The 14,161-nt window shown below is 36.3% G+C and overlaps 1 protein-coding gene across 9 annotated transcripts in view; it reads left to right on the plus strand.

Annotated features, from left to right (window-relative positions):
* The window catches only part of BIRC6 (baculoviral IAP repeat containing 6), a 213,305-nt gene that overhangs the window by 12,908 nt on the left and 186,236 nt on the right, over positions 1–14,161 (plus strand). Inside the window, exon 1 of one of the 9 annotated variants that reach the window (XM_070798086.1) lies at positions 3,816–13,642. The exons of the other annotated variants lie outside the window; for them this stretch is intronic. Within the exon in view, the coding sequence (XP_070654187.1) occupies positions 13,573–13,642 (70 nt within the window). The 5' untranslated portion in view covers positions 3,816–13,572. Of the gene's footprint in view, positions 1–3,815; positions 13,643–14,161 lie in introns of those variants that run through there. 9 annotated transcript variants of the gene reach the window in all.

The raw sequence follows: 14,161 nt of genomic DNA on the forward strand, positions 1-14,161 counted from the left end.
TCAGATATGACTTAGTGACTAAATAGCAACAAAAAACGTTAATTTTGTACCCTTTTTTATTGACTTTGAATTATGTTTTTGTGTTATGGTATAAACTGTTTTAAGCATTGAACTCTGATGATATCTCAGTGGATATGGACTTCTGCAATGTGTAGTTTCAGTTGGCAAAGATAATATATTTCTGATAATACTTTTCCAGGTTTTGAAGATATACATGATTAGTGCATTGATAAAGAGTTGACTGTTTCTTAATGTGGGTGTTAAGATAACTAAAAAACCCCACAATTTCCTTCCTTTAAAAATTTCCATTTTAAAAATGACTTACCTTATAGGCCATCAGATGTTGTTTAGTCACTAAGTTGTGTCTGATTTCTTTTGCGACCCCGTGGACTGTAGTCTGCCAGGCTCCTCTCTTCATGGGATTTCCGAGGCAAGAATACTGCAGTGGGTTACCATTCCCTTCTCCAGGGCATCTTCCCAACTCAGGGATCAAACCCATGTCTCCTGCATTGGCAGGTGGATTCTTTACCACTGAGCTACCTGGGGAAAGAGAAGCCCCTCTATGATTTCATTACTTAGAGATGGCTAGTCTTAGCATTTTGGTGTGCAGCAAGTTCTTTTTGCCTTTTTCTATTATTTGATGTATTTTTATAGTAAGATACGTTACGAACTATTTCCCGCCTTTACTTTGTTAAAATTGTATTTTCCTGTGTTTTTATTGTATAATTTAAAAATAAATTTTGACTAATGATTATAGTAAATGGACTTTTGTGTGTGTGTACTAGTAATACATGCATGGATTCATGTAACCATCACCACAGTCAGGATACAGAGCAGTGTCAATCCCTGAAAGAGTTCTCTGTGATATCTCTTTTGGTATCCCTTTGTAGTCAGCCTCCTCCCCACCCCTGAACCTTTGGCAATCACTGATCTGTTCTCTCTGCTGTTTTGTCTTTTCTAGAATGTCATGGAAATGGAACCCTTTAGTACGTAACTTTTTGATACTGACTTGTTGTGCATAGCATAATGTCTTTGAAAGTCAAGTTGTTGCATGTGTCTATCTGTAGGTCATTCCTTTTCATCGCTAAGTATTTCATCATATGAATGTATCGCCATATTTAGTCAGTTACTCTTGGGAGGACATGCTTTTGGTAATTATGAAAAGAACTATTATAAACATCTAAGTACAGATTTTTGTGTGAATGAAGGTTTTATGTCTCCAGGGTAAATATGTAGAAGTGGGATTGCATGGCCATTTGGTGAGTGTATGTTTAACTTCATAAGAAACCGTCAAACTAGTATGGCTGTACCATTATGCATCGCCATTAGACATTTATGAATTATACTTGCTCTGCATCCTTGCGAGCACTTGGTATTGTTACAAAGTCAACACTACCCAAAGCTATTTACAGATTGATTGCAATCCTTATCAAAATCCCAGTCACTACTTTTGCAGAAATAGAAAAATCCATTCTAAAATTTGTATGGAATCTCGAGGGACCCCAAACAGCTAGTGTTATTGGAAAAATAAATGCTGGAGGACTTACACTTCCTGATTTCAAAATTTTTTACTATGGTGCTATAGTAATCAAAACAGTGTGGTTCTGGTTTAGAATAATGAGTACAGAAGTACCCCTTATATAAGTGGTCAAATAATTATTGGAATGGAGGTCAAGACCATTCTCTTCAAAAAATAGTGCTGAGAAAACTGGATATCCACATGCAAAAGAATGAAGTTCTACCCTTATACAACCATATTACACCACAGACAAACATTTTCAAAACACCACATACAAAAATTAACTCAAAATGGATCAAAGATTTAAACGTAAGAGCCACGACTATTAAGCTCTTAGAAGAAAACAAAGTGGAAAAGCTTCACGATGTTGGATTTGGCAGTGAGTTCTTGGATATGACACCAAAGGCACAGGCATCCAGTGAATAAATAGACAAATAGGATTTCATCAAAATGAAAACCTTTTGTACATTGAAGGACACTATCAACAGAGTCAAAAGGCAGAACCCAGAAAGGGAGAAAATATTTGCAAGTCACATATCCAGAGATATAGCCAGAAATATTTAGACAATTATAGAAAACAACAACTCAAAAAACAGCAAAAAACAAATAGCCCAGTTAGAGAATGAGCAAAGGATTTAAATAGACATTTCTCCAGAGAAGATAAACAGATGACCAACAAACACATGAAAAGATGCTCAGCATAATTAATCATTAGGGAAATGCAGATCAAAACCATAATGAGGTATCACTTCACACCCATTAGGATGGTTATTTTCGAAAAAGCAGAGTAAGTGTTGGCAAGGATGTAGAGAGATTGGAACCTTTTTGCTGTGTTGGTGGGAATATAAAATGGCGCAGCCACTGAAGAAAACAGTATGCAGTCCTACATATAATTTAAAATTACCTTATGAACTCACATTTCCACATTTTGAGTAATACAGTTATTCAGATAATTAAAAATTATTGTATAAACTCACAATTCCACTTAAATATTGGGTATAAAGAGTTAAAAGCAGAATCTTGAAGAAGTATTTGTATGCTATGTTCACAGTGACATTATTCCCAGCTGGACAGAAAGTAGAAGCCACCCAAGTGTCCATCAGTGGATGAATGTATAAACAAAACATGGTGTGTGTATATAATGAAATATTAGCCTTGAGAAGGGAGGAAATTCTGACACATAGTGCAACATGGATGAACCTGGAAGATGTTATGGTCAGTGAAGAAAGAGTAGTGACTGTCAGGTGCTGTGGGGACAGAAGTGAAGATTTAGTGTCAGTGATTATAAAGTTGCGGTTTCGCAAGATAAAAAGAGGTCTGTGGATGGATAGTGGTAATAGTCGAAAGACACTATGAATGCACTTAATGCCACTGAACTGTACACTTAATGGTTAAATGGCAAGTTTCATGTAATGTATAAATTTACAACTTGAGAAACATTAAAAAAAAATCAACTGGTCATGTTTATACAGGCCTATCTCTGGATTCTGTTACATAGATGTAATATGTTATCTCTTTGCCTGTAGCACACATTCTTGAGGTACTGTAAATTTTATAGCAGGTCTTAAAGTCATATAATGTGATTTGTCCAACTTTATTCTGTATCGAAATTATTCTGGCTATTCCAGTTCCTTTGCCTTTTCAGATTATTTGGGATTCAGTTTATCTATATCTCAAAAATGCTGTTGGGTTTTTTTAACTTTATTTTGGATTGGAGTACAGCTGTTTAACAGTGTTGTGACCGTTGGACTCAGGTGGATAGCAAAGGACCCAGCCATCCAGACACATGCATCCATTCTCCCCCAAACTCCCTCCCATCCAGGCTGCCACGCAACATGGAATTCCTGCTGGGATTTTGATTGAAGTTGCGTTAAATCTATAGAGCAGTTTGGAAACTGTTCATGTCTTTGCTATGTTGATTCTTGTAGTCTATGACCATCGTTTTATTTAGATCTTTTTTGATTTCTTTCACTGATCACTTGTACTTGTCAGCATACATATTCTGTTTACCTTTTGTTTGATATATATATATTAAGTATTTTATGTTTTTAGAGCTCTTGTAAACTAACTGTTAGTTTTTGGGGTAAATTTTGTTTTCAGATTGATCATTGCTAGTAGATATAAAATTGATTGATTTTCATGTATTTGTTCAGTGTAGCCTTGCTAAACCTTCTAGTTCTTGTAGTTTTTGTTTTGATTTTTATTTATTTTATTTTTTAAAATTTATTTATTTATGGCTGTGCTGCTGCTGCTGCTAAGTCGCTTCAGTCGTGTCCGACTCTTTGCGACCCCATAGATGGCAGCCCACCAAGCTCTCCCGTCCCTGGGATTCTCCAGGCAAGAACACTGGAGTGGGTTGCCATTTCCTTTTCCAATGCATGAAAGTGAAAAGTGAAAGTGAAGTTGCTAAGTCGTGTCCGACCCTCAGCGACCCCATGAACTGCAGCCTTCCAGGCTCTTCCGTCCATGGGATTTTCCAGGCAAGAGTACTGGAGTGGGTTGCCATTTCCTTCTCCAGTGCATGAAAGTGAAAAGTGAAAGTGAAGTTGCTTAGTCGTGTCCGACTCTTAGCGACCCCATGGACTGCAGCCTACCAGGCTCCTCTGTCCATGGGATTTTCCAGGCAAGAGGACTGGAGTGGTCTTTATTGCTGCATGCCACCTTTCTCTAGTTGCAGTGAGCAGGGCTGTTCGTTGCGGTGCACAGGCATCTCATTGTGATGGTTCCTCTTGTTGTGGAGCACAGGCCCTAGGCTTACGGGCTTTAGTTGCTCTGCGGCATGTGAAATCTTCACAGAGCAGGATCCCCTGCATTGGCAGGCAACTTCCTATCCACTGTACCACCAGGGAAGTCCTTGTTTGTTTTTTTTTAGATTCTTTGGGATTTTCTGCATACATAATCATGTTATCAGTGAATAGGGGCTGTTTGATTTCTTCCTAATGTGTCTGGCTCCTCATATCTTATTGCAGTGGCTAGATCCTCCATTAAGATATTCGATAGAACTGTTGAGAGCGTAATATTCTTGTCCTATTCCTGATCTTAGGGGAAAGCCTTCGGTCTTAGCATTAAGTGTTTCATAGTGGTAGACTCTGTAGCTGTCCTTTATCAGATTGAGGAAATTCCCTTTTAACTTGCTGAGGGCTTTTTTTTTTTAAATCATGGAAATATGTTGTATTTTGCCAGATGTATCTACTGACTTAACTGTGGTTTTTCTTCTTTAAGAAGTTATCGTGGTAGCTTACATTGATTGATTTTTGAATACTGAACCAGTTTTGCATTCCTGGGAAAACCCTGTTTGGTCCTGGTGTATTGCTAAACTCCATTTGCTTTTATTTTGTTGAGGATTTTTGCACAATCTCCATGAGGGATAATGGTATGTAGTTTCTTTTTTTGACCTTTTTCTAGTTTTTGATATCAGGTTAATTTAGGCTTCTTAAAAGGAGTTTGGAAGTGTTCCTCTTTTTCTGTTTCCTGAAAAAGATTTTGTAGAATTGGTGTTACTTCTTAAATTCCCCAGTGAAATCAGGTAAGCCTGGAGATTTCTTTGAAAAGTTTTAAACTAGGAATTTACTTTCCTTAATTCAGATTACCTGTTTCATTTTGAATAATTTGGTAGTTTGTGGTTTTTATGGAATTTCACCTTTATTTTCTAACTTATGCATATTGATCTGTTTATATTATTCCTCAGTTATCTTTTTAACATTTCAAGTGTCAAATTTAAATATTGTGACAACACAATTTGTCACATTTATGTGCATAGAGTTGTTCATAGTATTATTTATCATTTGATGTCTGCAGGATCTGTAGGCTAGCTCCTCTTTCATTTGGTTGTGTGGTTGGTAATTTATATCTTCTTTTATTCTTTGCCACTCTTGCTAGAGCTTTATCAATTTCATCAATCTTTTCAAAGAACTCATTTTTGCTTATATTGATTTTTCATTATTGTTTTTCTAGTTTTACTTTTGCATTGATTTCCACTATTAACCTTTATTATTTCTTACCTTTTCCTTGCTTTGGATTTATTTGGGATTTGTTCTGGTTTTTTTAAGTAGAAGCTAAGGTTATTGATTTAAGGCCTTTTTCCCCACCCCAATACAAACATTCAAGTCTTATAAGTTTTACTCTAATCACTGTTTTAGCGTCAGATGCCTTATTTTGATATTATATTTTCATTCTCTTTTGGGTGTGGAGAGCTGTGCTACAGCTTGAGGGATCTCAGTGTTCCCCAGCCAGGGGAACAGCAGTGAAAGTGCCGTATCCTAACCTCTAGAACATCAGGGAACTCCTTCATGTTCATTCTTTTAAAAATGTTTTCTGAGTTACTTTAGACTTCATTGACCTAAGAATTGCTTAGGAGTATGTTATTTAATTTACAAGTATTTAGAGGTTTCCCATTATGTTTCTGTTACTGATTTCTACTTAAATCCTTTGTGGTCATTTTGTTTGTGGTTGGTTGTTTCATTGGAGTATAGTTGTTTTACAATGTTGTGATAGTTTCTGCTGCTGTTGTCGTTCAGTCTCTAATTCACTTCTGACTCTTCGTGACTCCACACACTGCAGCGTATCAAGCTTCCCTGTCTATCGCTATCTCCTGGAGTTTACTCAAACTCTTGTCCATTGAGTCAGTGATGCCTTCGAACCATCTCATCCTCTGTGGGCCCCTTCTCCTCTTGCCCACAGTCTTTCCCAGCATCTGTCTTTTTCCAGGGAGTTGACTCTTCACATCAGGTGGCCAAAGTATCGGAGCTTCAGTTTCAGCCTCAGTCCTTCCAGTGAATATTCAGGGTTGATTTCCTTTAGAATTGTCTTGTTTGGTTTCCTTGCAGTCCAAGGGACTCTCAAGAGTCTTCTCGAACACCACAGTTCAAAAGCATTGATTCTTTCGTGCTCAGCCTTCTTTATGGTCTAACTCTCACATCTGTACATGACAACTAGAAAAACCATAGCTTTGACTATATGGACCCTTGTTGGCAAGGTGTTGTTTCTGCTTTTTAATACACTTTCTAGATTTGTCACAGCTTTTCTTCCTAGGAGCAGGTGTCTTTTGATTTCATGGCTGCAGTATTTGTCTGCAATAATTTTGGAGCCCAAGAAAATAAAATATGTCACTATTTCTACTTTTCCCCATCTATTTGCCATGAAATGATGGGACTGGATGCCATGATCTTAGTTTTTTGAATGTTGAATTTTAAGCCAGCTTTTTCACTCTCCTCTCTACCTTCATCAAGAGGCTCTCTAGTTTCTCTTGCTTTTTGCCGTTAAATATTAGAGTTCCATAAAAGCAAAATTTCTCTTTGCTTTTTGCGTGCATATCTGAGGTTGTTGGTATTTCTCCCCACAGTCTTGATTCCAGCTTGTGATTCATCTAGCCCAGCATTTTGCATAATGTACTCTGCATGTAAGTTAAATAAACAGGGTGACAGTATACACCATGACGTACTCCTTTCCCAATTTTGAACTAGTCCATTTCACGTCCGGTTCTAACTGTCACTTCTTGTCCTGCGTACAGGCTTCTCGGGAGACAGGTAAGATGGTCTGGTAAGTGATTGAGTTATACATATGTGTGCATTCTTTTCTTTTACTATATTCTTTCCCATTAGGACCTTGTTGTTTATCCATTCTGTATATAATAGCTAACATCTGCTAACTTGCTCTATCATCAACCTCTTGCTCTATTCTTGTCCCAACCCTGTCCCCCTTGGCAACCACAAGTCTGTCCTGTGTCCAGAAGTCTGTTTCTCTTTTGCGCTTGGGTTCATTTATGTCACATTTTAGATTCCACGTGTAAGTGATATCATAGAGTATCTTGTCTTTCTCTTTCTGACTTCACTTAGTATGATAATCTCTAGTTGCACCCTTGGTTGCTGCAAATGACATTGTTTTGTTCTTTTTAATTGTTAAGTAATAGTCCATTATATCGGAGAAGGCAATGGCACCCCACTCCAGTACTCTTGCCTGGAAAATCCCATGGACGGAGGAGCCTGGTAGGCTGTAGTCCATGGGGTCGCTGAGTCGGACACGACTGAGCGACTTCCTTTCCACTTTTCACTTTCATGCATTGGAGAAGGAAATGGCAACCCACTCCAGTGTTTTTGCCTGGAGAATCCCAGGGACAGCAGAGCCTGGTGGGCTTCTGTCTATGGGGTCTCACAGAGTTGGACACGACTGAAGCGACTTAGCAGCAGCAGCAGTCCATTATGTATATGTATCACATGCTCTTTATCCATTCATCTGTTGATAGACGTTTAGGTTGTTTCCATGTTTTGGCTACTATGAATAGTGCTGCTTTGAACATTGGGATGCATGTATCTTTTTGAATAAGAATTTTGTCTGGACAAATGCCCAGGACTGGGGTTGCTTGATCTTATGGTAGTTCTCCTTTTAGTTTTCTAAGGAACCTTCATACTGTTTTCTGTGGTGGCTGTACCAACTTAAATTCCCACCAGCAGTGAGGAGGGTTCCCTTTTCTCCGTGCCCTCTCCAACATTTGTTATTTGTAGACTTTTTATTTATTTATTTTTTAAACTTCATCTTTTTTTCTTTTTTTAAAGATTTTATGTATTTGGCTGCATGGGGTCTTAGTTCCCTGATCAGGGATCAAACCCATGCCCCCTGCATTGGAAGTGTAGAGTCTTATTAACCACTGGACTGGACCACCAGGGAATTCCTGTAGACTTTTTAATGATGGCCATTCTGATCTGTGTGAGTTGGTATCTTATTGTAGTTTTGATTTGCATTTTTTCCAATACTTAGTGATGTTGAACATCTTTTTTATGTGCTTATTGGCCATCTGTATTTCTTTTGAGAAATGTCTGTTAAGGTCTTTTGCCCATTTTTGGATTGGGTTGCTTGTTTTTATGTTGTTGCTTGTATGAGCTATTTGTATGTTTTGGAGATTAAGGCCTTGTTGATTGCATCATTTGCAAATATTTTCTCCTAGTTCATAGGCTGTCTTTTTGTTTTGTTTATGGTTTCCTTTACTGTGGAAAAGCTTATAAGTTTGATTATGTCCCACGTTTTATTTTTGCTTTTATTTCTGTTGCCTTGGGAGACTGACCGAAGAAAACATCGACATGATTTATTTATGTCAGAGAATGTTTTGCCTATGATCTCTTCTAGGAGTTTTATGGTGTTGTGTCTTATATTTAAGTATTTAAGCCATTTTGAGTTTTATTTTTGTGTATAGTGTGAGGCTGTGTTCTAACTTCATTGATTTACACGTGATTGTCCAGTTTTCCCAACACCACTTGCTAAAGAGACTGTCTTTTTCCCATTGTGTATTCTTACCTCCTTTGTTGAAGATTAATTGACCAGAGATATGTAGGTTTATTTCTGGGCTCTCAGAGAACATAATTTTATTTCTTTTATATTAAGGTCTGTTTTATGATCCAGGATACAATATATCTTGATTAATTTTCAATGTGCACTTGAATGTGCATTCTATTGTTGATAGGTGGAGTATTTTAAAAATGTCATTGGTTGATGGTGTTCAGTTTCTTTATATCTATGTTCGTTTTCTGTCTGCTAGTTCTGACAGTTACGGAAAGTTGAAATCTCCAGCTGTAATTATGGATGTCTGTTACTCCTTTCAGTTCTTGTTAATTTTTGCTGAATGTATTTTTAAGTTCTGTTAGGTGTATATGTATATTTAGGATTGCTTCATGAATTGACTCTTTTGTCATGTAATGTCCTCATTTATCCCTGGTGATTTTCTTTGTTCTGATCTTTGTCTCATCTAAATATGACTATTCCGTCTTTCTTTGATTAACATTTACGTGATATATCTTTTTTCCATCTTTTTACCCTTTTAGAATGATACAAGTTTCATTTAGACATCATAGAATTAGATTGCATGTGTGTTTTAAATTCCAGTTTGTCTTTTCATTGGTGTACTTAGGCCATTTATGATTACTGAATAGTTGAATTTTGGTTTAGATGCTCCATTTTATTATTTGTTTCCTCTTTTTTTCTTTAGTTTTTCTCTTTCTGCTTTTTTGGCTTGATTTTTTTTTTTAACCTTATCTGTTGCTTTTGTGTGTTTTCATAGTTACTTGAAGGATTGCAATATATATTTTCCTCTTAGTCTATTTAGAATCAGTATTTTACCACTTTAAGTGGAATGTAGAAACCATACCCGGAGAAGGCAATGGCACCACACTCCAGTACTCTTGCCTGGAAAATCCCATGGACAGAGGAGCCTGTTAGGCTGCAGTCCATGGGGTCGCTAAGAGTTGGACACAACTGAGCAACTTCACTTTCACTTTTCACTTTCATGCATTGGAGAAGGAAATGGCAACCCACTCCAGTGTCTTGCCTGGAGAATCCCAGGGACGGGGGAGCCAGGGGGCTGCCGTCTATGGGGTTGCACAGCTGGACACGACTGAAGCGACGCAGCAGCAGCAGCAGCAGCAGCAGCAGCAGAAACCATACCACTCTATTGTATCCTCCTCTTTTAAGTTATAATCGACTTATTTATTATATATATGTGACATTGAAGAGTATCAGACATTGTAGTAATTTTTGCTTTCAGTTATCAAATACATTTAAAAGACTGAGTTGGAGAATCATCACTTATATTTACCCAGATATTTACCATTTCTGTAGCTCTTCCCTCATTCTTGATACTCTATAATTTCCCTTCTCTTTGATGAACTTCTTTTTGTGATTCTTTCTGAGCAGGTTTCCTGACAACATTTCTAGTTAGTGTTCCCTCATCTGAGAATGTCTTTATTTCACCTTCATTCTTGATGGATTTTTTTTTTGTTGAATTGAATTTCTTTTTTGCAGTACTCTACAAATTGTTCAGTACCAAGTGAAGTCCATGATTTTTTAATGATAAACGTGCTTTTATTGTAGTTATTACTTACCTGTACGTAACATATCCTCTGGTTGCTTTCAAGATTTTTCTTTGTTAGTTTTAGTTTTAAGTTTCAGCAGCTTTTTGTGTCTGGCTGTGAATTTTTAACTTATTATTTTTGTGAAATTTCTCCTGCTCCCAAAGAAAATCTGTACTAATGCAAGTCATTAGTGTCAGTCAGGAATCTGCAAACTATGGCCTGTCTCCTGATTTTATAAATAAATGCTACTAGAACACATCTGCTGCTGCTACTGCTGCTGAGTCCCTTCAGTCGTGTCTGACTCTGTGTGACCCACTGGACGGCAACCCACCAGGCTCCGCCGTCCCTGGGACTCTCCAGGCAAGAACACTGGAGTGGGGTGCCATTGCCTTCTCCGAGAACACCTTTACATCCCTTCATTTACTAAAATAAAGTAAATAAATGTTTCTTTTGTAGTACAGTGGCAGAGTTGAGTAATTATGAGAAAAGACCTTAAATACTATTTGATCTTTTTATAAGAAGTTTGCTGATAATCTGGTATAGTTGGAGGAAATTTGAGTGTTTCTTATGAGGCCTTAAATACTATTTGATCTTTTTATAGGAAGTTTGCTTATATCTGGTATAGCTGAAAGAAATTTGAGTGTTCTTCTGTTAAATTTTCTGCTTGAATTTCTTTTTAAACTTTATCTGTGTAGGGTTCAAAGTCATTTTATAATTGTCTTCTAACAAGGTGCAACATGTGGTATAGAATGGGTATAAGAGTTTTCCCCCCTCTGTTTAAAAACTGAAAATGACTTCTTAGCTGATTTTCCTCAAAAACTTAAAACATTAGTTAAGCATGGCTCTTCTTTCTTTGAGAAATTTATTTTCAGACATTTTAAACTCATAGGGCAAATAAAGTATAAATTTCTGTTTATTTTAAAGGTAGCCTTGGAAGTTTAAATATAGGTTATAAGTTTTTTTTATTAATGTTATTTGCAGCATTAAAATGTGTTGACATTGTTCCATAGTAATACTTCCAAAACCATAAAACAAAGCAATATGAATAAAAGTGTAATTTAACATATAATTTCATACAAAATTTTGAAAAGGTATTTTCTTACTGAGAGCTCAGCCATAGGTTTCTTGGTTTCTTCATCTCTTTTATGAACCTTTATGTACTTAAAATTGTTATTCTTTTAACTGAAAATAAATGTTGATTTTTACCTCCCATTGTGAAACCTATGCTTGTTTTTTTTTGCTGTACAAATAACTCAGTTCTGGGTCACACTTAAGCACACATGGATTTCATTTTTTTCCAAAATTAGAGAATTTGTGTCCTTGATCTTATTTTTTGTCAGGTAAAAAGAGTTGCTCGAACATGTTAAGACGATGAAAAGTTCCCTAAAATGTTCTTTGTTCATTGAAGGATGTTTTTTCTTCACAGAAATCTAGAACTTGTTTACTGGTAGATGTAAATAAAATCTTGAGCATACTATGCGACTACATTAACAGAGCTCTTTTTCTTGAAATAAAGTTCTCAGGCTGAGTAAAAGATTCAGAGAAAGAGTCTGTGGTGGGTTGTATAATCTTCCATCAGAATTCACGTGCTCATGGGAACCTCAGATTGTGACCTTATTTAGAAACAGGGTCTTTGCAGGTGTAATTAGTTAAAATGAGGTCATATGAGCTCAAAGAGCCTTCAGGGTAGGGTAGTATGGCCGATAATCAGTTTACTGTCTTCTGCTGTGCAGTACAGAAAGTCACTGCTTACAAATGGCCTTTTGTAACTCAGCTCAGAAATACTGGGAATGGACTCATCTGAATAAACATGGTCCTTTTACATGCTTTGTGGGCCTGAGAGACTTCTGAAGTCATTGCCAGTAAGGCTGTTTGGTCACTGCATTACTTTGAGTGCTAATATTACATAGTGTAAGAAATTTAAAAAAACAGTGTGGATTTTTTTTTTTTTTTTTTTTAGTCATGATCTATTGAATTCTGGGGTTGCATGGAAACCCAGTTGAAAACCCTGGTGCAGATTTTTACATTTTATACCTCTGTACAAGTTTTAACAAAATAATGGTTTTTATAGTTCCTTAGCTAATGACCTATCCCTAAAACTAAACAATTTGTAGTTTTGTTTTTTTTTTAATTTTACAGTTATGTGTGGGAGGCATGGCACATATGGGAAATCCCTGCCTTCTGCTGAATTTTTCTGTGAACCAAAAACCTCTATAAAAAAAGGAATAGTCTGTTTTAAAATTTGAAACTATCTTTACAAGTTCTTACGTAATTTTACTCTGAGTTCCTATAATTTGTATGATTTCTTGTGGTTTTACCTAGAGATGAGAAGTGGTAGGTAAATATTCCTGTTTTATTGTATTACAGAGATTATTTTTCTGTATGCTGACATACATTTCAAACCAATAGATCTGAGAATGAACTATAGAAATTCCATGAATTTTTCTGTTTTATGTAGATAATGAATAAGTTTCTAATCAGTTTTGTAATGCCTCCAAGATGAGAGAGCTATAATAATTTGAGATTAAGAAAGCTAACCCTAATATTCATTGATTATAACATGTTTTATAGTTGTCCTAGATATTGATGAGTAGGACCCTGGTTTATCTCTTTGCTGCTTTTGTATTACTGCTCAATAATAGTACCAAGATCAGGAATGTTCTGTAGACTTCTGGTGGGAGTTTAGAATAAGGTGTACTGACTGGTGGCAGAATTACTTGTCCACAGAGAAGTTTCTTCACTAGTACAATTAAATTTTACAGTTGATCATTTTTTTCAAGTCTTTTTATAGAGACTGTATTCATGACAGTGTTTAACATTAGTCTTTTTATAAATTAAAATGTAGAAATCAGTGTTATCTTTTCCAAATTGGTGCTTTTTGGTTTTATATTTAAAGCTTCCGTGTTTTACTGTCTTTTGTAATACTCCTTGAAATTCTACTCTTAATTTATTCTGATAAATTGTATGGTTAGTATACTCATTTTCTATTAAAATACTCTTCTGATATTGATTCAGCAGAAACTTCAGAGGACATTGATCTTCAGTAGTAGTCGACTGTGGTTTTTCAGTGGTAGTTGAACTAAGAGACTACTCGTTCTCTTAACTTAGGTTATAGCCATCGTCCATAATTTTATCTCAGATATGTATGTGTGTGTACTCAGTCGTGTCTGACTGTTTGCAACCCCACGGACTATAACCTGCTAAGCTCCTCTGTCCATGGAATTTCCAAGGCAAGAATGCTGGAGCAGGTTGCCATTTCCTCCTCCAGGGAACCTTCCTGACCCAGGTATTGAATTTATGCCTCTTCTGTCCCCTGCGTTGGCAGATGGATTCTTTACCACTAGTGCCACCTGGGACTGGGAAGCCATCTTCCCCCTGGGAAGCATATCTTAGGTATAAAAGCCCAAAAGAACTTTTGAGGTCATTACCTAGAAACTGTCCACATTGACTTTATGCTTAATGACTTTTGTAGGGGAAGTAGGGAAAGATGTAAAAAAATACTGAATATTTATTTTAATTACAGTATAGTTGATGTACAATGTTGTATAGTATTGGATATTTAATTTTTTTTCCAAACAAATTATTTTGAAGTAGTGTAATACAGAGAACTTCCCTAAAACCTTTACTAAGTTCCACTAATTTTAATATCTTAAATATTTTACCACACTTGATTATCATTCCCTCATGTATACATTCATACTGCTTTTGCTCACTTGTGAATAGGTTGCATATATCATATCCTTTTATCCTGTTATGCCTTCATAACAGCAATATAGTTTTCAAGTTCTGATAATTTCATATTGTT

The sequence above is a fragment of the Bos indicus genome, chromosome 11, assembly GCF_029378745.1.
Source record: "Bos indicus isolate NIAB-ARS_2022 breed Sahiwal x Tharparkar chromosome 11, NIAB-ARS_B.indTharparkar_mat_pri_1.0, whole genome shotgun sequence".
Lineage (NCBI taxonomy): Eukaryota > Metazoa > Chordata > Mammalia > Artiodactyla > Bovidae > Bos > Bos indicus.